Source organism: Trachurus trachurus (genome assembly GCF_905171665.1).
Source record: "Trachurus trachurus genome assembly, chromosome: 11".
NCBI classification, from domain to species: domain Eukaryota; kingdom Metazoa; phylum Chordata; class Actinopteri; order Carangiformes; family Carangidae; genus Trachurus; species Trachurus trachurus.
Genome location: NC_139904.1, coordinates 13915050 through 13938935, shown reverse-complemented (window position 1 = coordinate 13938935; position 23886 = coordinate 13915050). Strand labels below are relative to the sequence as shown.

Below are 23886 nucleotides of genomic sequence, written 5' to 3'. Positions count from 1 at the left end.
CTAATAAGGTTTCTCCACTAACGCGTCGCCGTACATTGAATTAATCAGACACAAAGCATCGTTGACTTAAAGCGACAGCCCGGACTGGACCTGAACATCCCGTCACTGATGATGATGATGATGATAGCCTACACACACAGAGTCCACACCTCTGAATTAGAGGCTTTTCTCTCCTCGCGTGACATGTCACCTCCTCACTTTCTCCTCTGGCACGTGTGTGTTGTCCTCACATGATGCTCCTGGCACATTTTGTTTTATTTTTATTTACATGCAAAAGGAAAAAAAAAAAAAAACACAGAGCAGCTATGATGCAGGACAACAATGTGACATCACATAATTTTTTTTATTTTATGCTTTTTTTCTGGTATTGTACAATAAATTACAATCTAGATTTTCTGTTGATTCTCTTGTCTCTATTTTGGTCTGTTGTTGTTGTTGTTGTTGTTGTTGTTTAAAAGCATTCCCTTCTGTCATGTAAACATAAACATATTGTGTATAGGCACATACAGCAGGAACATGTGAACACACTCCTCCTCCAAGCACATGATCTACCTGTCTGGCACCTGAGCTTCCTCACCCTCACCCTCACCCTCGCCCTCTTTCTCCCCCTCCCTCCCCGTCTCCCTCCCTGTCTCAGTGGGTGTAGAGCGAGGCGGTGAAGACGATGTCCCTGCGGATGGCCAGCGAGGCCTTCTCCATCTTGCTCCCCAGGACGGAGTCTCCCACGATGCGGGCGGCCTGTCTCACCTCCTTCAGCACCTCGTCCAGCCGCTGGATGCAGCGGACCACCGTGCCCTCCTGGACGTCGGTGAGCAGGGCGATCTCCGCAAACGGCTGGAGGTGGTGGTGATGGTGGGACAGAGGAGGAGAGGAAAGAGACACAGTGAGACGGTGTGGGGCAACACAGAGGGGAAAAGGGTTCAAGGTTTAAACACAAGCTCTGACCGTACTGCAAAAACTCAAATATCTTACCACGAATTTTGTCTTATTTCTAGTCAAAATGTAATTTCTAGTCAAAACAAATCTCATTTTACTCAAAATAAGACTCATCACATAAAATGTAGCTTGTTTTTAGACACTATTTACGTCTTTCAAGCATATTTTCACTTGAAATTAGTAGAAAAATCTGATAGTGGAGCAAGTTTTTCTTTCTTATTACAAGCACAAAAAACATGCTTTCACTGGCAGATTTTTCTACTTATTTCAAGTGAAAATTGGTTTGAAAAAGGGGAAAATGATCTAAAAACAAGTACATTTTTTAGGCGATGAGTCTTATTTTAAGTGGAAATAGATTAGTTTTGACTAGAAATGAGACATTTTGACAAGAAATAAGACAAATATTCTTGGTTTTGAGTTTTTGCAGTGCGAAAGATCTTGAGATGAATAACAGGATTAGGACAGAAAAATGTTCTTCTGCTACACAAAACAACGAGCCACAAGTCATTGATGGCACTGGGAGCTCTTCATACCAGTCTGTCTTCAAGACGAGGCTTTGTAGTCACATCAGGACACTGTTTACGTCCTGTTTTCTTTTTGTCTGCTGTTGTCTGACAGCAGGGTTAGCGGCTTCGCCTTGTTTTTTTTTTTAAACTCTTGCGTAAAAATCCAAGTGAATGAGAGCAGAACAGATTTCTAAATTTGACAATTTTATGGCTGTCACACAGGGTAATGATGAAATCTCCAGCCATCAGTTAGAGACCAAAAGGTTTACAGCGCATTTGTCTGGTGGTGACAGAGTTTGGTTTGAAGCAAGAATATTTAAAACCACTTCCTCTTATCATTCATTATTTTTGATAATCAATGAAATGTTGACATTCATTTTTCCGGGTAAAATGTCAACAATGAACCATCTTCAGTCTTTTAATTTTGAACATTTGCTGTTTGTCTTCTTTCACAGTAAAGTGAATATGTTCGGGGGTTTTGGTTCAATAAACCAATGTAAATATGTCAAGATGACTAAACACTAAACAATTAAGCAGATGATTATTAGCTGCAGCCTTCATCTTAAAGGGATAGTTCAACATTTTGGCAAAGTGGCCCATTGCCATAATCCCTATAGTCTTATCTCCACCACGCTATGAGATAATAACGAAACGTTACGAGAAGGAGTTGTTTTTCGAGGTAAATTCATGCAAAACCTTTGATGCGCGTTCCTGTCGGGGGCAGTTTTTCAACAAGCAGTCTCTGCATTTGCCTCTAAAACAACTCCGTCTCGTAACGTTCTGTTATTATCTCATAGCGTGGTGAATATGCAGGTCACAACTTGTCCACGAGAGCGTTTTGGAGTTGTTGGATTGTGTATTTGATGAGTTTGATGAGGGAAACCAAGAAATCCCATGAGCCTCCGTAGCGTAGCTCTGAGCAGCTTGCGCCTCTGCTCCGCCGTTCTAAAAATAGCTTGCACAATTAAAGGTAACAAACCTACTCTTAAAACTATAGGGATTATGGCAATGGGCCAATGTGCCAAGATGTTGAACTATCCCTTTAAGGGTGTGTATATTATTTACAGTTTGGATTAATGAGTTTCCCTGTTCTCAGTAAAATTAATGTGAACAAACGTGGTGTGTTCAAGCTCAACAGGAGTGTGGGGCTCATCTGTTAAAGGACGGGGGGTCGATAAAATATCCAAACACAGTTTTCGTGATCACACCCGGGTGTAAATGAGCTCAGACTCAAAGGGGTTAAACCTCACCATGCCTCTGGCCCAGCAGTACACCACCTCCGTCAGACCAAACTTAAACTGCCCGACAAACTCCTCGGCCGTCTGCGGTATCCCACAGTCCCTCTGCAGCTCTCCGATTCGCTGGGCCACCGACAGCACCCGGTCGATGCCCTGAGAGACAGAAAAAAAACAGAGACAGATAGAGAAAGGAGGAGGAACAGATGGGAAAGAAGAGTGAATCACGCTTGAACGACAGAGATTTTTTTCTTTTACATGCAGCACTTAAACGCATCACGCTGGCTGGCCTCTTAATGTTAAGACAAGACAACCTTATCATTTACGCTCAGGAAATCTGTTTCACAAATCGAGCCACGGTGTCGTCCGCTCCTCCAGAGCAGCAGGTCTCTGGACACAGCTCAGGTCATCACTAATTCAAACCCTCGTAAAGCACTTTCATGTATCAGGGCCAGTTGCAACACACACACACACACACACACACACGCAGCAGAGGGGTGAGTCCGCTGACGCGCCCTTGTCCTTTCTGCAGGGCGGGGCAGTTGTACATCAAATCTTCACAGTGTAATACAGCGTGAGAGAGTGTGAGTGAGTCACAGATGAACGTGCACTGTCACTTTAACCCTCCTTTTGTCTGTTTCCTTCCTCCATCCTTCCTTCCCTTCGTCCTTACTTCTTCTTCCTTCCTCTTTTAATCCAATTGACCTGATCTGTTCCCTATACCTCCATCTTTCTTTCCTTCCACTTTCCCTTCCTTATTTCCTCCCTTCTTTCCCTTCTTCTCTCCTTGAACGAATCTGTTCCCTCCCCCCATCTTTCTTTACTTCTTTTTTCCCCTTCCTTCTTTCCACAATCCGTTTCCCCTCCCTTCCTTGAACAAATTGGTTCCCTCCCTCCATTTTTCTTTCCTTCCCTTTTCCCTTCCTTCTTTCCACAATCCTTTTTCTCTTTCTTCCTTCCTTCCTTCCTTCCCTTCGTCCTTACTTCTTCCTTCCTTTTTGACCCAATTGACCCAATCTGTTTCCTCCCTCCTTCTATATTTCCTTCCCTTTTCCCTTCCTTCTTTCCTTTCCATATTTCCCTTTGTCCTTCCTTCCTTCACCCAGGAGTACAACAGGTAACAACAACGTTTTGTTTTTTCTTCCTGTGGTCGTCCTCACCTCCTGCAGCGTGTTGGTGATGTGCGGCTCCACCTGCGTGTTCTGCGTAAAGACCAAACAGGACAGCAGGGCGGCGCTCTCCTCGGGCGCCAGCGGGCTCAGGACGTTCTCGAACAGCAGCTCGGTCAGCAGCAGCTCGTGGCTGCTGATCTGACAGGCGACGCGTCCTTTCAGCTGCACGGCGCCGCTGCTGTCCACATACTGGAGCGACTGGAGGACCTGGAGGGAACAGACGAGCTGCGGTTAACGAGTGGTCAACGAAAATTAAAATACAACTCCAAAACGGACATTTCTGCTCCTCTGCCTCTCATTTAGATGCCTAGGACAAACACACACACACCTAATATGATAACTGACTGTTATTGTCTCGTTGTAACGTCTGTTATTCCCCATGTCACTATTTTTGTCACACTACCTCACCAATAAATAAAAAAAATACAACTCCATCACTCTTTAACATTATATAAAACTTTCATAAATTTTATCATATCATCAGATAGATTTGAACTTTGGAGTAAAGAGTGATGCTGATGATTTAAAGAACATTTTTTCTGTATTGTAATCTCATAGCTTTTATAAAAGCTCATTTTCTTGGTATCAACTAAAATATCTCAACAACAATTAGTTAATTTGCCATGAAATCTTGTAAACTTGCTCATGATCCCTCTGGGCCCAATTGTTCAAAAGTAATCTGATCAGATTTTGGATAACGGATTGGCTCAAATATTGAAAATGGGTTATTTGAAAGTAAAAATGGATTCTGAGATTGGATTGGATCACGTAATCCAATCTTGGTTTTAATCTGGATCAAACCCTAAATTTGTGTTGCTAAAACCTTTTAATAGGACTGGGATAACTCTGATCCAAAAAATCAAGACATTGAAGAAACAAAAAACAGCACAGAAAACAATACATACATCCCATTTTCAAATAAATACACTCTGTGTGATCCACATGCTGATACTCTGCCTGTTTTTTAACCTACTTAGTAGCCTTCAGTGTGACATACAGGCCCATTTAGAGCATTCATTAACCAGATCTGGTAATTTGACTGATCCAAACCAACTTTGCTTGGAACAACAGCGATAAAAGTAAGACGGATAATGTGATCCTGGATGACAAAACAAGGGATTTCGAAATCCAGATGACACCTTTTGAACAACTGGGCCCAGTAGTTGAACTTTGTTGGTTCTCTAACTTTTTTCCCTGCTGCCTCCAGCAGGTGCATGTTGACATCTTAGTATCTTTAGGTGAAAAATCTTCTCTGTCAATAGATGGCCATGAGTTTGTGCACAGACGTTTAAAATGAAACACCTGGAAAACCAACAAGTCTCGTCATCCTTAAAAGTAATTCTGTTTGATTTACGATGGAAGCGAATGTTGCCACGCTGCTCTTATGTTGTCTGTTGTGATTCCCCAGTGGCACAATAATGTGTTAATAATTAAGTTATAGGGAGTTAGTGCAGTGATTTGGGGCTGGTGATGGTTGAAAAAGAGTAACTGCTTATTATCTGAAAACACAGAACAAATGGATGTGAACTAGTTACTTTTCTTAATCTGTATGAACTGAACTTTGAACTCGTTCTTTTTAAGTTTGAACTGACACAACAACAACACTGCAGAGATGAAACCACTGTTGTGTCTGGCAGCTTTTTTTACAGTCTATGGGCAGCTCGCACAACTATTGGTTGACACAAACACCGCTGCAAACTGATCAACACTTAAGGAAATTGTTTAAAAAAGTTGATCAAAAATACCAAACATTCACTAGTTGCAGCTCCGGTGATCGACTGACTTCTAGAAATAACCTTATTTTGATAAATACAGGTAACAGGTGGAGACAGCGAGTCACACGTCTGATCCAAACCTTGATCCTCTGGTGGTATTCAGGCAGCAGAGACAGAGACTGGTCCGACACCAGGAAGAGCAGCATGTCCAACTCCTCCTGCACGCTCATCCTCTCCTGAACCCGAGCAAACTGAAACACACACACACACACACACAGAGTGATCATTTAACTTGAGTATACAACAGCAGCACTGCGGCGCTTGACCTGATTTCGGAGCAACGCTGCTGCATTGTGACAGGGAGCAAAACGCTTCCCGCTGTCCTCTCATTGACAGCGGAGAAGAGTCTCTGAGTGAATGTGTTACATAAACCCACTGAGGCCAATTACTGTAAACTAACAGCTTGAACTGTGGAGCGTACTGCATTAACCATCACTCTCCGAATACCCACAGCGCTTCTCACACACGGAGACCGCGAATCTGCAGCGACGAGAAGAGACAGTGATACTGCAAGTAAAAGCTTATCTTGCAAAGTAATGAGAGCGCTTGTGTGTGTGTGTGTGTGTGTTTGTGTGCATGTGTGTGATGGCTCAAGTGACATGCTGTGCCTGTGAGACAGTGATGAGCTGCAGCTACGGGCCTATATGGGTAATTATAGACACAGGCGGCTCCGATTCTTGCGTCTTATCTCCTGAAGGAGGCTGCCAGGAAGAACAGGATGCACGACACAAAAGCAGAAATCTTTGTGGCGGAGTTTGATGTTACTATTGTGAAACTAGAGGAGAAATGATGGAAGGATGAAAGGAAACCGAGGCTGGAATGAAAAGAGAGAAATGAGAGGAGGCATCAGAAGGAGGCCAATTGCACGGCAAGTGTCTTATGTAAGGCTATGATGTTAATTAGCTGCACAAATATGCAATTGCTGCACAAAGGAACTTGGAGTCTTTATTAACAAACAGTGAAACGAAACGCTTGCCTCGTCGTTCATCCGCACAGCGCTTCTCAAACAGTATAAATAACTCCACTTGGAAGTGAAAAGAGCGTTTTCTTCAAGGACCACCTCGCTGGTTAAACATCAACACACACACACACACATATAAACACACAAACAGTCACCTGCTCTGCGAAAGTGGGCGAGTGGATGCAGTTGAACTCTCGGAGGCTCTCCTGCAGCACACGGAGCCTCATGGAGCCCTCCACCACGTCCACGCTCTTCAGCTGCAGGTCGTTCACGGGGTCGAGGGTCGCTATGCCGCCCGGGTTGGACTCGGCCAATCGCAGCAGCTCCTGGGCCGCCGTGGAGATGGCCTGGCCTGGAGGATCGTGCCTAATGGGGCAAGATGGGAGCGATGGAGACAGAGAGAAAGATAAGCCGAGAAAGAGAGCAAGAAACATTTTAAACTATTACTTATAGATAGATAGATAGATAGATAGATAGATAGATAGATAGATAGATAGATAGATAGATAGATAGATAGATAGATAGATAGTCATAGCAGTAGGTTCATTGCCTTTAATTATCGGTGCATGTTGTTTTGAGATCCACAGGGCAGAGACGCGAGCTGCTCTGCAAACACGGTACTAGTAGTCCCCTGTCCCTCATACATGATTATCTCATAGCATGGTGAATGTGCAGGTCACAACTTGTCCACGAGAGTGTTTTGGAGTTGTTGGATTGTGTATTTGATGAGTTTGATGAGGGACAGGGGACAATGTACCGTTCACCTCCTTTGTGTTCGCTGAGCAGCTCACGTCTCTGCCCTGGTGATGTCAAAACAACAATGAACCTACTGCGATGACTATAGGTATTATGGCAATTGGCGAATTTGCCAAAATGTTGAACTATCCCTTCAATAATGAAGTAGCAGTGCTGTGAATTCCTTTTGATTTTCAGGGGTTGATGATGGGATGAGAGCAGCTCCTATGCTACACAGTAGAAGGTGTCATATGTCTGGGTTTTAACACAGAGGCGACACAGGGGCGTTTCTACATCAACACATGGACCAGAACTCGTTCACACGGACCTGAAACGTGGCTGTTGCCTCTTGTTGTAGTTGTCGATGATCCTGTCAGGAATCACTTTGAGGGTTTTCACTGTGAGGGCCGAAATGTCCTGAAACTTCAGCTTCTGTACCGTGTGGCTGCAAGGACCTGAAGAAAAATAACAGAGGAAAAAAAAACAAATAATCAAATTCCACTGAATCTCAAACTGCAAAACTGTTCAGTGAAAGCATCAGAAAAATAAGTGTGGGTGGTTTCGGAGAATGTGTGGGAAGGCTGCAGATAGAGATGACATTCTGTGTTAATGAGAGGAAACCAGAGTGTGTGCGTGTGTGTGTGTTTGTAGAAGTGTAGAGACGGTGCTGTCAATCAAACGACCTTCAGGTATGAAGAGAGCCGTGTTGTAGAGGTGGGGGAAGGCGTTGTTGTTGTCGTCCTTTCCTTCTCCCTCCTCGTTGCCTTTCTCACAGATGATCAGAGCAGTGAAGGTGCGATTCACGGAGTCGTTCGACACCTGGCGCCGAGACACATGTGGAAAGGAGGGCGCACACAGTCGTTAAAGGTTTAATCTATGATTCTGTCTGTGGGTTAGTTTGTGTTATTGGGTTCACTTGTGACACCTTCTATGAGTTATATCTACAAACATTTTTGTTATTCTGTTTTGCTTTTTTGTAAATAAAACATGGATATTATTTTTCCACAGATCTGTGTCTCTCTGGTCTTTCAGCTGAGTCCCTGACATCAGCCTTTTATTCTGTGTGAGTTTTCTTCATGTGTGGGATGTCACTGCCTGGCCTTGGCTGCTGCATCAGAGTTACATAATTAAAAAAAAAAGTAGAAAATAAAAGTCTGAATTAAAGAGAGTGTTTCTGTTTGTTTAAAGGGATAGGTCAACATTTTGCCATAATCCCTATAATAGTCATAGCAGTAGGTTCGTTACCTGTAATTGCCGGTGCAAGCTATTTTTAGAACGTATCTAAATGGGATTTCTTGGCTTCCCTCATCAAACTCATCAGATACACAATCCAACAACTCCAAAACACTCTCGTGGACAAGTTGTGACCTGCACATTCACCATGCTATGAGATAATAACGGAATGTTACATGAGACAGAGTTGTTTATGAGGCAAATTCATGCAAAATCGCTGATGAGCGTTCCTGTCGGGGGCAGTTTTCCGGCAAGCAGTCTCTGTATTTGCCTCGAAAATAACTCTGTCTCGTATCGTTCTGTTATTATCTCATAGCGTGGTGAATGTGCAGGTCACAACTTGTCCACGAGAGCGTTTTGGAGTTGTTGGATTGTGTATTTGATGAGTTTGATGAGGGAAGCCAAGAAATCCCATTAGCCTCCGTAGCGTAGCTCTGAGCAGCTCGCGGCTCGGCTCCACCATTCTAAAAATAGCTTAAACCGACAAACTATAGTTATTATAGCAATGGGCCAATTTGCCAAAATGTTGAACTATCCCTTTAAAACAAGCTGAAGCGAATAAACTCTACATGTGACATATTTTCTCTTGCCAGGATTTCTCACATCTTCATCTGCTGCTACGAAAACACACACTTACCTGGAGGATGACTCCCAGTGCGTTGAGATGCTTATTGTTGTTAACAACCACAACGCGGCCCACAGACAGAGCCTTCAGCCCGTTCATCGACTCCAGGATCGCACGCTGGAAACCAGAGGAAAAAGTAGGAGATAAACAAGCAGCAGCAGATTAAAGCTGCACAGAGTTTATCTGTCTCGCTGTGTGTTTGTTAACCTGGAGAGATTCTCTGGTGGTCCGCAGCTCCGTGATCGTGCGGTAGTAAGACGTCATGTCGGACAGCTGGCCTTCTGTGTCCAGAGGAGGCAGAGTGGACAACGTCTGCTTCAGCTGGACGATCCTCTTCTCCTGGGTCTGGAGGAGGAGGAAGAAGAGGAGGAGGAGGAGGAGGAAAGGAAATAGAAGACTTTTATTACACATTTATCAGTTGTCATGACTCAGAGGAGGAGGAGGAGGAGGAGGAGAAGGAAGGGAACAGGAAGAGTGGCTTTTCTTGTTCTTGCAACATTACAGTTGAGTGTTTGGAGCGTTACCTGTGTGTCTCTGTGGTTTTCAGAGAAGCTCCTTCTCATCATGTCGGTCACACGGAGGGCCTCGACTCGCAGCAGGTTGAGGATCATAGTGTAGGTCAGTCTGAACTGGGACTGGAGGATGGTCGGCTTACCCTGACCCAGACAAAACAACTTGGTTACAGCGATTTCCCATTTTGTTTCCCTTACACAGCAGGTGTTTCTTACACTTCTTCCTGTCTGTACTCAGGTTTTTAATGTAGGACTGTGTGTAGCATGAAGCAAGACAAATAAAAAATCCTATTATGGTTGATGTGCCGATAAAAAAAATGCACAGGCTGACTCTCCCAGCCTGTGCATGACAAACACATACCTACATTTAGATACACAGACTTTGGCTTTCGTATATTCATGGACGTTGTTGACAAGGGGAAATTTTTTTAAAAAAATCACCAGAATGATTTTTTTTTAAGCTGCCAGATTTATTCTTCCTTGTGTCCTTCACAGCCAAAAACACCAATATCATATCTGTATGTATTGGTTTAAAATCTGGCACTGCATGTACACGTTTTATGAAAACGATTACGCAGGATGCAGATAAAATAAAATTACATCCGATGACGACCACAGGCAGAGAGGATAAAACTCCAATCAGAGCCAAATGAGGTTTATTTCAGTTGAAGAGCACACACTGAAATCGAGATGCTCCTCTCCAAAGCACCACAGAGGGAGGGTGAGTTAAAATAGCCCACTCAACTGTGTAATTAAATGTTAAATAGCCTGGCATGCAACACCTTCCTGGAAACAAACAAGAGGCAGAGCTGCTCCTTTAGGATATTTATAACTACAAACGGTGACCAGGCGGTTTTTTAAGTGATTTATAAACTTGTGTGTTTCACTGCGTTCTGGGCTGGAAACATGAAGAGGCCTCACCAGCATCATGACATTCAGATCTGCCATCTCGTGAACGCCGGCTTTACACAGGATGATGACGGTGCCTGTGGCGTCCAGCCCTCTCCTCCCCGCTCTGCCCGCCATCTGAATGTATTCACCTGAAGGTACAGTTCAGAGACATAAAAGGGACATCAAAATGCCGTTGTTGTTTTTTTCCACAGCTCCGATTCATCCTCAAGAGATGAAAGAGCATAATAAACGTTGTCTCGGATGAAAGGGAGAGGAAAGACACAGGCAACAGGGAACGGGGAGCGCCGAACCTGGCAGCAGATTTCTGAAGCCGGTCCCGTCGTGTTTCCTGATGCTGTCGAACACCACGGTCCTGGCGGGCATGTTCACTCCCATCGCAAAAGTCTCGGTGGCAAACAGCACCTGGGAGATGAAGTGAAAATGCAGATGAATTGTTTCAAAAACCTCTGGACAAACATGTACAGGTGCATCTCAATAAATAAGAATATCATGGAAAAGTCCATTTCCAGTAGTTAAAGTCAAACAGCTCCAACAAAGTATTGAGTGCATATAGATGGAGATACTTTTCAGAAGGCCAACAATTTCCATATTAAAAATGCTTTTTTTTAATTGGTCTTTTGTAATATTCAAAAATTTAGAGATACTAAATGTTAGGGCTTCATTAAATGTAAGCCATAATCATTACAATTAAAAGAAATTAAATAAATAAAGACATGAAATGTTTTATTCTGTGTGTAATGGATATGTATAATGTATTAGTTTCACTTTTTGAATTGAATTACTGTCATAAATAAAAATTTCCAGGATATTCTAATTTATTGAGATGCACCTGTAAATAGAAACGGAGGCTTGAAGTTGCGACTCACCTTTACGAGCCCCCGTGAGAAGAGCATCTCTATGACCTCCTTCAGGATGGGCAGGATCCCGCTGTGATGGACGGCTATCCCCCTCTTCAACAGGTCTCTCATCTGCAAGATCTAAATACAAGATTGTGAAGTGTTACGTTAAATATTGTGTTTTATTTCGTCTGTGTTACTGCTGAATTCAGGCCTAACTTCATTCCCACACACCTGACAGCCCTGATCTCTTTGTGGAAGAGGCCTATCAACATACTAACCCAGCATTCAGGTGTTGTATGCGACCCCCGGCTTGTTTTCATCTTATGTTCTTTGTTGCCTTTGATGTTTTTTTAAACATGTTCCTGCTTTATTGGTACCTGTGTTGTCGGTTGTTTTACTCACATTTGCTACAGTTTAACACGGATCAGTGTTTTGAAATGTTTGTTTGTGTGAAAGTGAAGGACTTTGTAACCTTGATAATAAAAATGTTGGGTAAATAAATAAAAATGAAACCCACTGTTACACAATCACTCCCTTTGCCAAAACTGGATTTGGATGTGAGATATGGACACATGCAAAACTGTTGGCAAGGCCTATGCTGAGCACTATCTTTGAACAACACACAGGATCTTACACAGAGCCAACACTTACAATACTGTCGAGATGTGAAATGTCTACTTGTAGGATGCATTTTCAGTAAGCACATGTAATAAACTGCAGGACTAGGGGGTTCTGGTTCCTGAACCCAATTTTGAACCGGCTTTTTTCGGTTCAGACCGAAGAAATACCAGATTCAGAACCTGAAAAGTCAGTTTTCAGGGGAACCAAAAGATAGTTTGGCTCTGTCCTGCGAACTGTGACTTCATCAGTGGGCGTGTCGTAGTCTAGCCTGTGAATACGAGCAGGAAGGAAGAGAAGGCAGTAGCTGACGACTTGGAGAAAAAATTGCAGTGGTCTGCTAAAGTAACTAAATATTTGGTGGTGATTTGGGCAAATACAGAATTTCAAGAAAAGCTAGAAAGCAGCACAAGAAAGAACAAGTTGTATGAATTTCCCTTTGGGGCTTGATAAAGTAAAGTAATTCTTATCTTTGAACTCTGTTAAGAAATGGCCAAGGCTGGGTTCACTCCAACACCAGACCAAATAATTAAATAAATGTAAAAAAAAACTGAAGAATGATTATACAGAGACAACAAAAAGGCAAAAAAATTGGAGTAACATACTCCCAATTTGGTTCATCTTAAACTGGTGTGAACGCAGCTGGTTGGATGTTTGGATGTGTTGTTTTTAAATTTATTTCCACATTCAGTAAGTAAAGTACAACTTGCAAAAACACACTGTATTACAACCAGAGTGAATCAAATCAATAATTAATGAGTTAATGCAGTAGAGGCACACGGGTCTATTGTTTATCAATGAGACGAAACTTGACTTAGTTTAATTGGCTTCTGTTTGCCAACAGTTATTAGGACACATTTCCCATAATTACTGTTTAATGTCGGGTACGTAGGATTTCTAATAATAGCCTAAAAGGCGTTGCCATAACTGCACAGGTGACATTCTCACACTAAGTATTTTGTATTTGTTGCCAGCGGTGATGGAGACATGAGGGTGGCGTGGCCTAGCTGCTGCTTTCAGTTGAACATTCGATCGCTCTTTACCTGAGGCAGCTGTCGGTCTCCTCCTCGCAGGCGACTGAGGCTCTTCTGGAAGAAGGAGTGGATCTCCGCCTTCTCGATGGACGACGTCATGTCCATGGAGTCCAGGGAGCGGGCGTTGTCGTCGCAACGCGTCCGGGAGAAGGTGAACGCCACCACGGGGGTCTGCTGCCGCTGGGACAGGAAGTGCAGGAGGGAGAGCCACACCGACCGGTCCTGGGTGGGGAAATCATCAAGTCGCACATGTAACACTGTAATGCTGTGGAAAAATAAAACTAACAATCGCTGAGGTGACGACAAACAGAGGAGGGGAGTTACCTGACTAGATGAAGTGTTGTGAGAAGTGTTTTTCGTGCCAAACGATTGTGCGTGTTTGCTCGTTCGCTCCTTCTTGGCATCGATAGCAGCGTAGTACCTGAGCACAACAACACATTTATTATTCTAGAAAAAAAAGAGAAAATACCAAGCCAATCATCCTGAATAAAATGATTGTGCTTGTCTTGGTGTCAGACTACACTTCCTGACGAATACTCTCAGCTGAAACGCGTCTAATTTTAATATTTCTATTCAAGATGCGTGCCTTGGTATTTTCTCTTTTGTTCTACTCATCCAGCTCTTCACCAAAGAGCACCATCTTAAAAATAGAAACCCATACAGTAGTTCCAGGCAGCACTCCTAGTCTTCGGCTTTTTACATGTATTATATTATTCTGCTGAACCATTTTAATTCAGTCTTTATTCAGTCAGTCATCACATAATACAACAACTATCAACACTACAAACATTGTCAACAAGGTAGTGACTGAAAAGGCAGAAGCATAATGCTTAGATTTATACCTGTCCTACAGAGCAAATTAAACTACCCTTCCTCATTTTTACAATATAGGAATAAAAAAGCGAAACTAAACTGGAACAAAAGACCACAACCAACAAAGTTAACAGTAATTAAATATAAGAGTAGAAAAGAAATCATTAAATAACAGAGAGACAGATTCAAAGCTTTACTGTGTTCCTCTGCGACTAAAATAAAAACCATCCACTGGAGTAACACAAACACAACAGAGAGAGGAAAGAGAAAAGCTGTACCCTTTAGTCAGGAAGTTTCCTGCAGCATCCATCAGCAGGAACATCTCTTTCTGCGTCTTGGTGCTGTTTCCTGTGTACAGATAATGCTCCAGAGGCACGGGCCTCTTCATTGTGCTGATCACGTAAATATGCCTCTTCTTAATGCGACTGGAGACAAAAGTTTGAGAGGGAGGAAGGAGAAATGTTGACTCTGTTGTTGTCTCACAAATGGCTTTTTAAACAGTCAGTGTGGTGTGCAGTGCACCTACCCGATCCATTCGCTAAACTCCAGGGCGTTTGGCACTGTGGCGCTGAGGAGAATGATGCTGACGTGATCGGGAAGCATAATCAAAACCTCCTCCCACACGACCCCCCTCTGAGGAGAACAAAGTGAGGGGGAAAGAGGAGAGGAAACTGTTATTCTCGACTTCAACGGTAAACAACATCACTGCGGAAAAACAACTGGGACTTGTCCCTCACCTCCGCGTCGTTGATGTAGTGAACCTCGTCAAAGATCACCCACTCCAAGTCTCTGATGACCTCCGAGCCGTTGTAAAGCATCGACCTGAGAGGGAAGAGAGGAGAGAGCAGAAGAGTCAAGAAGCTCATCTGTCTTTGTCTTTGTTATTCACCATGACTCTGATATCTGTCACATATCTGTACCTGAGGATCTCAGTGGTCATGATGAGACACGACGATTCAGGACTGAGCTGGACGTCGCCCGTCAGGAGGCCGACATCGTTGAAGGTGTTCTTAAAATCTCTGAACTTCTGATTGGACAGAGCTTTGATCGGGGACGTGTAGATGGTCCTATCAGAGAAGAGAATCAGAGCATCTTTAATTGAACTTTGAGCTATAGTGAAACCGCAGCTGCTGTATGATATTGTATTGTTGTACTCCATGGGCTTATTTATTTATTTGTTATTGTGCTGGTTGTGTCCAGCTGTTGTTGTTGGCCGACTTCCAAGACGCCAAAGGCGAATTTCCACTGTGTTTTTAAACTATTGGACCATAAAGTCTTCTTAAGGAGAATATTTCTTATTCATCAGAGTTAATTAACAATAACATGATGCTCTGCGCTGCTTTTTTCCCACTTTGGGGCAATTTGTGACTCATCAATGAATATATCAAAAACAAACATACAGTCGTATTTCTATAGGTGTTGCCAAAGTTCAAATTTTGCAAGTTTTGCTCCCTATGAATGTCAATGACAGTTTACTCTATTTTTGGCTTCCAGCATTTCCTGAGATGTAAAAGGGGCGTGGCGCAGTTGAACATCCTATTGCTATGGCAACAACATTTTTATTCCATAATTTTTTTTGTTTTGAGTATCTACATTAGTTTTGTGGCACTGATAATGCAGTGTTTTTTCTTCTGCTGATGATGTGAGCCATAACGCCAGCTGCCTGAGGCCAATTATGTTAATACTAACTAATATAAAATTCTAATTAAATGTCAGATTTAGTGTTGGGCTTACAGTTTAATGTTTTATTACAAATAAACATGACCACTAGACTTGCTAAACATGCGTATATTGATGGAAAATGTAACTTATAGACACTTATTTATTTTTTACATTGCCTTAGATCCAGCTCTTGTATCATCTCATCAAGTTGAATCTGTTGTTTTGTATCCAGTAATGTTTTCACAGTTTCACATTACCTCTAGGTGCATAGCTGCTCACCTACATGCACAGTTGAGCCCATAAAAAATTAATTTGCACCGACACATACACACCTTGTCATGTGTTTCTGTGAGAGGGCGATGGCGTACTCGGCCACCACTGTTTTGCCAGCTGATGTGTGCGCAGCTACAAACACAGATTCGTGATTCTCCAGCCTCAGCACAGCCTGTTTCTGGAAGACGTCCAGCTCAAACGGCCACTGGAGCAGAGGGAGGCAGAGAGACAGTTTTTACCGGCTGCTCAAGCACTAACGATGAGCGATTACTTGCAGCGATTCATCTCACATACACAGAGACAATAAATAAACGTGGCGGTGGGAGGGAACGGGAAGTGTGATGTTTGGTGATGCACAGCGATATCAATAGAGGCACAAACAGACATTTTGTCATATTTCTAACTAGATTATTACTAGAACACCCACCTTGAAAGCTGGGTTGGGGATGCGTTTATGGAAATCATCACAAGGTGAAGATATGTCGACAGGGATGGCCCATTTCTTTTTCTCCTCTGGGTTCTCTTTTGGTTTTGATTTCTGTTTTTCTCCTTTCTCTGAGGGAGTGGAGGATGACACAGCATCCTGTGGACAGAGGAGGAAACAGTTCACAGTGCTGTTAATGTTTGGTAAAAGGCAACAATACACTTTTAATTCAGGTTATCTACAAAAGAGACAGGGCTGCATTTATTTCAGTTTTACAAAAACGAACCAGATGGCATACAGTATATATCCTGTACTCCAACATTACACTACATAAATAATATCTGGCTGCACACAGTCACATAGGGCAAACTATAACTAATTTCAATATGCAATGCCTTTATGTTACACATCTGTCCAATTTACAACAATACACATTTATTCTACACAAATGTATATATAAAAAAAGAATTTCAAATAAGAGCACTGGATTAAAAGTGTGTAAACACCTTTTTATTTATAGTTAATTTACGTAGATTTGATGCAAATCCCTGCATAAACACAATGATTAACCCCTGTATTAGCATGTATGACATAATGTTGCTGTTGTGTCTCATCACACAGCACTTTTCTCTACTACCCTACTCACTATAACAGTACAATGTCTGAAACTTAGTGCATTTCTAAAATATTACCATGGTAAAAGAAACGTAAAGAGAGAGAGAGAGAGAAAAAAAAGTTAGACCAGTTGGATAAAAAAATAAATAAATTGAAATACCTTGATGCCAAGGTCTTCGAGGCTGTTTGTTCTGGGTAGTTTTGGAGCTTGTTCACCTCCTTTGACTTCCTCCTTCTCCTCTGCCTCAGGCTGTAAGCTGATGCCATCAAATGTAGACAGGAGCGACATGAGGTTCACCTCCGGCTTTGCCATTTTGGCATCTTGAAGATACACATTTTTAAAAATGAGAAATTAATTAAGCATTTATCTTTTAACCATTGTGGGATTTTGTTTGTATTTTGTTTGACAATATCTAACCTTTGTCAGTGAAGTCCATCCCAGCTTTGAGTCCAGGTGGAACTCTGAGCAAATCTGTGGGGTTATAATTAGAAATACAACAATATAGAGCTAAACCGAAACTCTCCATTATCATGTTAAAACACTGAGCTAAATTTTAAAATTACCTTTCTCAAAGTCGATGTCCTGCTCCAGGTCTGATTTCTTTTTGATTTGTTCCAGCGTGATCGCCTCCATTCCTCCTGTGAACATCATTACAATAACAAATACGCTGTTAGATGAAAAAAAAAAAATCCCCACATATAAATCTCTACCAAAGGAACCTCACCAGGCAGGAAGGGATAGTTAGTGTTGCTTCCTCTAAGGCTCTCTGAGGGAGGCCCAGGCTGGCGTTGTAATGACAGTGAGTTTTTTGCCGAGAGGTCGGTGTTCTCCAGCAAAACCTAAAGGTGAGACGGAAACGACGTATTGAAATTCTCTTTGATCTGATAAGACAGTCCACAACCCAAAGATATGCAGTTCCCTGTTTTGTTTTGTTTTTTACTAAAAGGAGTGAAACAGTTACTCAAGTTTTAAAAATGTTGTTGGTTAATATTATGTTATCAGCTCAAGATGAAATGATGTTTTCTAAACACTTAAAATAATAAGAGTACAGTGGGGAAGAGAGGTCCAATATGAGATACCTCTGTGAAGTCCAGCAGCATCCCCGTGGTTGGGTCTCTGACCACAGAGAGACCTGAGTGAAGCTGAGACTGAGTGGAGTTGAGCAGAGTGTCGACATTATACTCTCTCTTTGCCACTCTGTGGAAGACAGTGACACAGCAGTTAGAGCTGCCTCAGATATATACAGTTAATTACTCAGTTCAGTTCAGATACTTTAGAGTTTTCAAACAAGAAGGTGCTCAAAGGTTTATAAATTACATTCTCTATATTATATAAAATCAAAAAACAAGGTATTATTAGCTGTTATGTCATTCATATAGCTGTTATTGGCTTCTTTATTAAGAATAACAAGGTAATAAACATGATATCTCAAGGAAATTTAACTCGAATGCAACTGGACTTGGTTATTTGTCTAGGAAGACGTTTCACCTCTCATCCAAGAGACTTCATCAGTTCATGTTTGCATCTGACCAGGCTGAGACTGGTCAAACAACCAAGTCCAGTTGCATTTGATTTAAATTTCCTTGAGATAACTATGACCTGGACAAATGAGAATATTCACAGGCGTAATAAACATGAGCATGTACTTGAGAAACTTCTGGAAGGCGATGTCTGTGTCATGAATAGGAAGCCAGGCAGGGTCCCGTAAAAACTGTTTCTCTACTTCAGTCTCCAAGCTCACGCTGGCTGGTGGAAGCCCATGGGGGAGCTGCAGAGGGGAGGATCAGACCACACATTCAGAAACTGAATACCAGTTCATTTCTTTAATTACATAGGCCTACAATTTCCACCCAGACAGTGAAAGCTCATCTTTTTACGCTTCAAATGTGTTTTTATACAGAGTCATCCTGCTCCACACTGACCGTGCTGCATGGAGGAAGAGGCTGACCGGGCAGGGGGTGTGTGATGAGCTCAAACCTGCCAGAGCATCCCATCTCCAGCAGGGCCAGCGGCAGGTCCATGGGGCCAGCGGGGGGCACATCTGACAAAAAAAAAAAACACACAAGAAAAACAACACAAAGAGTGTGAATGGACGAAAAAGCTGCTCCACTGTATGCAAAACAGGCTGCGTTCAGGGAGAAGTGACCAACGAACTGTAGAGCAAGCATTACTCCAAGTCCATTTACCATTTATTATTCGTGTTCGAGAAATGAAAAATACTGGAGCCACTTCATGTTTAATTCAGTATTAAATCCCTAAGTCATCATGAGGCAGAGTGCAGCCCTGATTGACAGAAATCTGGCTACATTGTTAGCCACATCATCGTCACAGAAGTTACACCAGCGAGCCATGGCAGCAAGATAAAACGCCTCTCCGCTGAATATATAGAAAGAAATATTACAGGGACTGATTTAATATGCAAAAAAACACAACTTACTTATTCTGTCCATGTCCCCACTCGCTGCTAGACGCTAAAAGTTGCCCCCAAGTGTTGTAGTGACTGTGGTCGCCGCGGAAGTTGCCAAGAGTGACATGCGGAAGTTGCTAGCAGGAATGTTTTTTTTTTTTTTTTTTTTTTTTTTTACAATAAAATGTTAAATATATTATATTTGTTATATTCCAAATGTAGTGTAAAAACTTGTGGTGTGATTGATTTGTATTGTTTTAATTTTGCAAAAAAAAAAAGAAAAGAAAAAAAAGAAAATTTTTACGTCATCAGAAGCTGCAACGTCATATCTATGCGTCGGTGTTTTTGTTGAAGTCGGCGCCTAGCATCACAGTCTGAGTTTGGTGAGTGAATTAATTAAATAAAATCAAATAACTGTTAGATTAAATGGCTTTAATGGATGTTTTACGTTTCTGTCAGGCGGGTAGTTTGATTTTAGGGTGGTCTGAATCAGCTACACCCGCATTATTACGCAGGCAGCGTTTTAATTAGCTTACCTGGGCTACCAACCAGCTGTTTGCGAGCTGAACGTAAATAAAATAAATCGTTCGTGTTAAAATAATCAACTGTGTTTCCAGCTGTTAATGAAGTTGTCTCTATTGTAGCGGTTACCACCATGGTGGTGTTTCCAAGTTCGCTGACGGAAGAGGAAGAGGCCCTGCAAAAGAAATATGCTAAACTCAAGAAAAAGGTAAAGAAAATGAAAACACGTGAGAAATGTATGGCTTTGTATTGTACGTTTGTTTTAATTGCATGTGTTGAATTTAGTTTCCCATTATGGAGTGTATAGATTTAGAAGTCAAGACAGTTTGTTCATTTACTCATTTATTTTATTTAGTTGGTCATAGAGCATTTAGAAAAAAACAAAACAGCAGTTCAGTAAAGTGACTTGATGCTATCAATGCAGACAAAAGAACCTTTGATCAGTTTCGATCTGCATTGGCAAGATGAGGCTGATTTACTTAATCTATTTTGGACTGGGGTGAATTTTGTTACTGATCTATTAGTCTTCAATTTAATGTTTTTTGTAAAAGAATATTCTTCCGTCTGTATATTACAGAAAAAGGCACTGCTTGCTTTGAAGAAGCAGAGTTCAACCAACCAGACAAACCAGAGTGGCTTGAAACGGAGTAAGTGTGCCAATGTAAAAATAATCCCAGCATTTGTCTGTACTACATTAAATAAGTGCTAACCCACAGCTGTGAAAAATATACATTCAATGTGCCACAGCACAAATACACAGGCCCATTTAAGTCACATTGAAGTAATCAAATGTTTGCATATAGTGAGTTTTGAATTTTTCAAAACAATCCAACTATGTCAAACTGATTGAAAGGAACCTCTTGCTTATATATTTACTTTATACTTTGCTTCACCACAGCATTGTCAGACCAGCCCGTTGTTGACACTGCAACAGCCACAGAACAGGCAAAGATGCTCATCAAGTCGGGCGCCATCAGTGCCATCAAGTCAGAGAACAAGAACTCTGGTTTTAAACGCTCTCGGATGCTGGAGATTAAACTCAAGGTAGGATGTCATTTCATGTAATGCATGGTCTATAACCGACCGTCAAGATAATTTATGGTGTGTAATGCAGTTGCAGTTGCTGTAGTGGAGCTGATGATAAGAAGACATCACAGTACTAAATTTACTGTTATTCTGGCTGGATATGTCACTTCTTCTTCCCTACTTTGTTTTGGTCGTTCATCTGTTAAAATGTTTCTCTTTTTTTGGCACAGGACCCTGAGAAAGGCCCAATTCCTGCGTTCTTGCCTTTCCAAAGGAGTGTCTCTACTGATGAAGAACAACCTGAGGTATAGTGGAGATCTAATAATAATATGACATATTATGACTGCTTTGTTGCAACCAGTGTCTCTCCTGTATAAAAGCTTTGAATTGTACAATTTCTTGAGATTTAAATATAGTTTAATTATATAAAATAGGAACTCATACAGACTTTACATGTTCATATTCTCATATTTTTGCTTCTTCTAGTCGGGGAAGAGAGCTCAAAGGAAATCTTTGTACGAGAGGTAATGTCCAAAAACCACGATTAATGATCATCAATGTCACACACTACCAGTGAATATCTGTGAATCTAACATTGTTTCCCTCTCTGCCTCTGCAGCTTTGTCAGTTCAAGCGACCGATACCGGGACGAGGACGACGGAGGTGCAATGTCAACTAGCCGTGAAATGGACAGAGACAGAGACAGAGACAGAGAGAGAGAGCGAGAGAGAGAGCGAGACCGAGAGCGGGACAGAGAGAGAGACCGAGAGCGAGAAAAAGAACGAGAAAGAGAGCGTGAGCCGGAAAAGGACAAAGAGAAAGATCGAGACAAAGACCGGGAAAGAGACAGAGGCAGGGACAGAGAAAGAGATCGAGACAGAGAACGAGAACGAGAGAGAGACCGGAGCAGAGAACGGGACCGCGAACGGGACAGGGACCGCGAACGGGACAGAGATGGACCCTTTAGAAGTGAGTAACCATTTTTTTTAACCTGTATTTATCCAAAAAGATTATACATACTGTATATTCACAGAATAGGCCGTAACAGAGAAGTCAGAGATAAAGATATCTCTAGGAAAAGTACCACAACTGACAAGAATGCATTGTGGAGCCAAGTCACAGTGTAGGTATAGCGTGGTGGTGGTTATCGAAAGGCATGATGGGACATGGATGATTATTCTCCTCAGGGTCTGACTCGTACCCAGAGCGGAGAGGAGTGCGCAAGGGGAACACAGTGTATGTCTACGGCTCTGGGCTGGTGGAGGACAGCCTACGCTCCTCCTTCTCTCAGCATGGAAGCATCATCGACCTCTCCATGGACAACCCACGCAAGTACGGATCCATTAAACAAAGCTTGTGTGCACATACTCTTGATTTGTCTGCTGCTCTGATCGGCAATATAACTAACAACACAGCACGTGATTACATAACACTGCACTCTCCTGTGGTTTCCATTTCTCTTTCTAGCTGTGCATTTATCACTTTTGAGAAGATGGAGTCTGCTGACCAGGCTGTAGCTGAGGTTGGTACTACTGAGACTACTTAATACATTTAATCTTCTTCTTCCTCTATAAATAATATAGCTTGATCCAATCTATTAGTGTTCTAGTGTTGATATTGTGGTGGTAATTGTGTAATAACATGGTGGTAAAGCATTAAAAATTAAGGCCTTAAATGGCATTAAAAAGCATTAAATTCGATTCCCAGAGGCATTAAAAAAAAACAAAATTGATGAAAAAATAATATTACCGATTTATTCTTAGTATATAAACATTTATTTTGTGTGATAATGTGTGGAACCAAGTAATTGGGCGTGTGTATGTTTATATAAGTAAGTATACGTACGCAAATGTATAGTACTTGCAGTTAGTCATGGGCATTAAAAATGTTTGAAATGGCATTAAAAAGCATTAGATTTGCTGGTGCCTGCAGAAACCCTGTAACAGATATAACATTTTTACTCTTAATTTTAAAACTTTGAGTAATGTATAGATCAATTCAATTTATTGCTTTAGATTTGGGGAAGTCCTGTTCATGTAGTCCTGTCATGTTCAGACTAGACCTTGTGTGTTTTTGTGCTGCAGCTGAATGGGAGCACGGTGGGAGACGTTCACATCAAAGTCAGCATCGCCAGGAAGCAGCCCATGCTGGATGCTGCCACGGGCAAATCTGTGTGGGCGTCGCTGGGTAAACACTTCACAGTTATTGTTTGTTTAGACACTGATCAGACTCTGTGTGTGTCTGCACAGTGAGGATTAACCTTCACCCCCATCTCTCTCTTCCTCCACAGCTGTGCAGAACAGCACTAAAGGCTCCTACAGGGACAAGAGGAACCAAGTCGTGTACAGTGAAGATTTATTCTGATGGAGAAAAAATTGTTGGGTTTTTTTGTATTTTGGCATAGAGCTTTTCATGTTTTTTGTTTTTGTTTTAATGAGCTGTTACCAGGCTGCTTAAAAGGATAGTTCACATTATTTGATGTGATGTTGTGTGAGGTATTTATACACAGTCTACCTGCAGTACAGTAGATTCAAAACAGTGTGCAGACAGTGAGCAGAGAAAGCCATCATGCCCCCTACATGATGGCCAGCAGAAAAAAAGTGTTTCACACACCTCAAAAAGACGTCCACCGAAACAGTCATGTACAATATATTTAGTGTATTATTATTATTATTACATCAAAACACCACTTTTCCTGTGCTCCTTTTTTTTTTCCTAACTGCTGCACTTCCATCTTCCTCTGCACCCCTAAACTTAAGCAGCATCTTGATCTGACACTAAAAGTCATAAACATAGATATAAAATATAAAATAATATTTTGTCATTTATGTTATCGGTTGTAAAATACGTTTGTGTGTTTTGTGACTGTGCTTGACTACCTCACACACTCCCACATCAAATAACCTCAACTATCCCTTTAAGGTTGTCTGTGCTGCGGGATGAATAGAAATCCTCTGTTGTCTTTTATTTCACATGATTGGTATGTGATGCTGTGTGTGGCAGCTTGTTCATTTAACATGAGATACTGTTCAGATGTGGAGCTTAATAAA

The 23886-nt window shown here is 41.9% G+C and overlaps 2 protein-coding genes across 2 annotated transcripts; one reads left to right on the top strand and one right to left on the bottom strand.

The window, feature by feature from the left end:
- Positions 1-324: 324 nt before the first annotated feature.
- skic2 (SKI2 subunit of superkiller complex) lies at positions 325-19396 on the bottom strand. Its single transcript, XM_083982104.1, has 29 exons — positions 19319-19396; positions 18804-18922; positions 18528-18649; positions 17961-18078; positions 17606-17720; positions 17445-17519; positions 17299-17352; positions 17041-17201; positions 16269-16424; positions 15901-16046; positions 14827-14973; positions 14644-14728; positions 14433-14539; positions 14185-14331; positions 13418-13514; positions 13103-13315; positions 11469-11579; positions 10893-11004; positions 10612-10730; positions 9703-9834; positions 9386-9523; positions 9191-9295; positions 8004-8139; positions 7649-7775; positions 6741-6951; positions 5705-5815; positions 3838-4056; positions 2693-2833; positions 325-834 (listed from the first exon to the last, which is right to left on the bottom strand). Exons 1-29 carry the CDS (start codon positions 19329-19331, stop codon positions 634-636), a joined length of 3738 nt encoding a protein of 1245 aa, XP_083838230.1. The 5' UTR covers positions 19332-19396; the 3' UTR covers positions 325-633.
- Positions 19397-19610: 214 nt separating this feature from the next.
- On the top strand, positions 19611-23876 carry nelfe (negative elongation factor complex member E). Its single transcript, XM_083981586.1, has 11 exons — positions 19611-19671; positions 19933-20018; positions 20388-20457; positions 20709-20854; positions 21067-21141; positions 21323-21360; positions 21456-21805; positions 22024-22168; positions 22304-22358; positions 22921-23023; positions 23127-23876. Exons 2-11 carry the CDS (start codon positions 19944-19946, stop codon positions 23198-23200), a joined length of 1131 nt encoding a protein of 376 aa, XP_083837712.1. The 5' UTR covers positions 19611-19671; positions 19933-19943; the 3' UTR covers positions 23201-23876.
- The last annotated feature ends 10 nt before the right edge of the window (positions 23877-23886 follow it).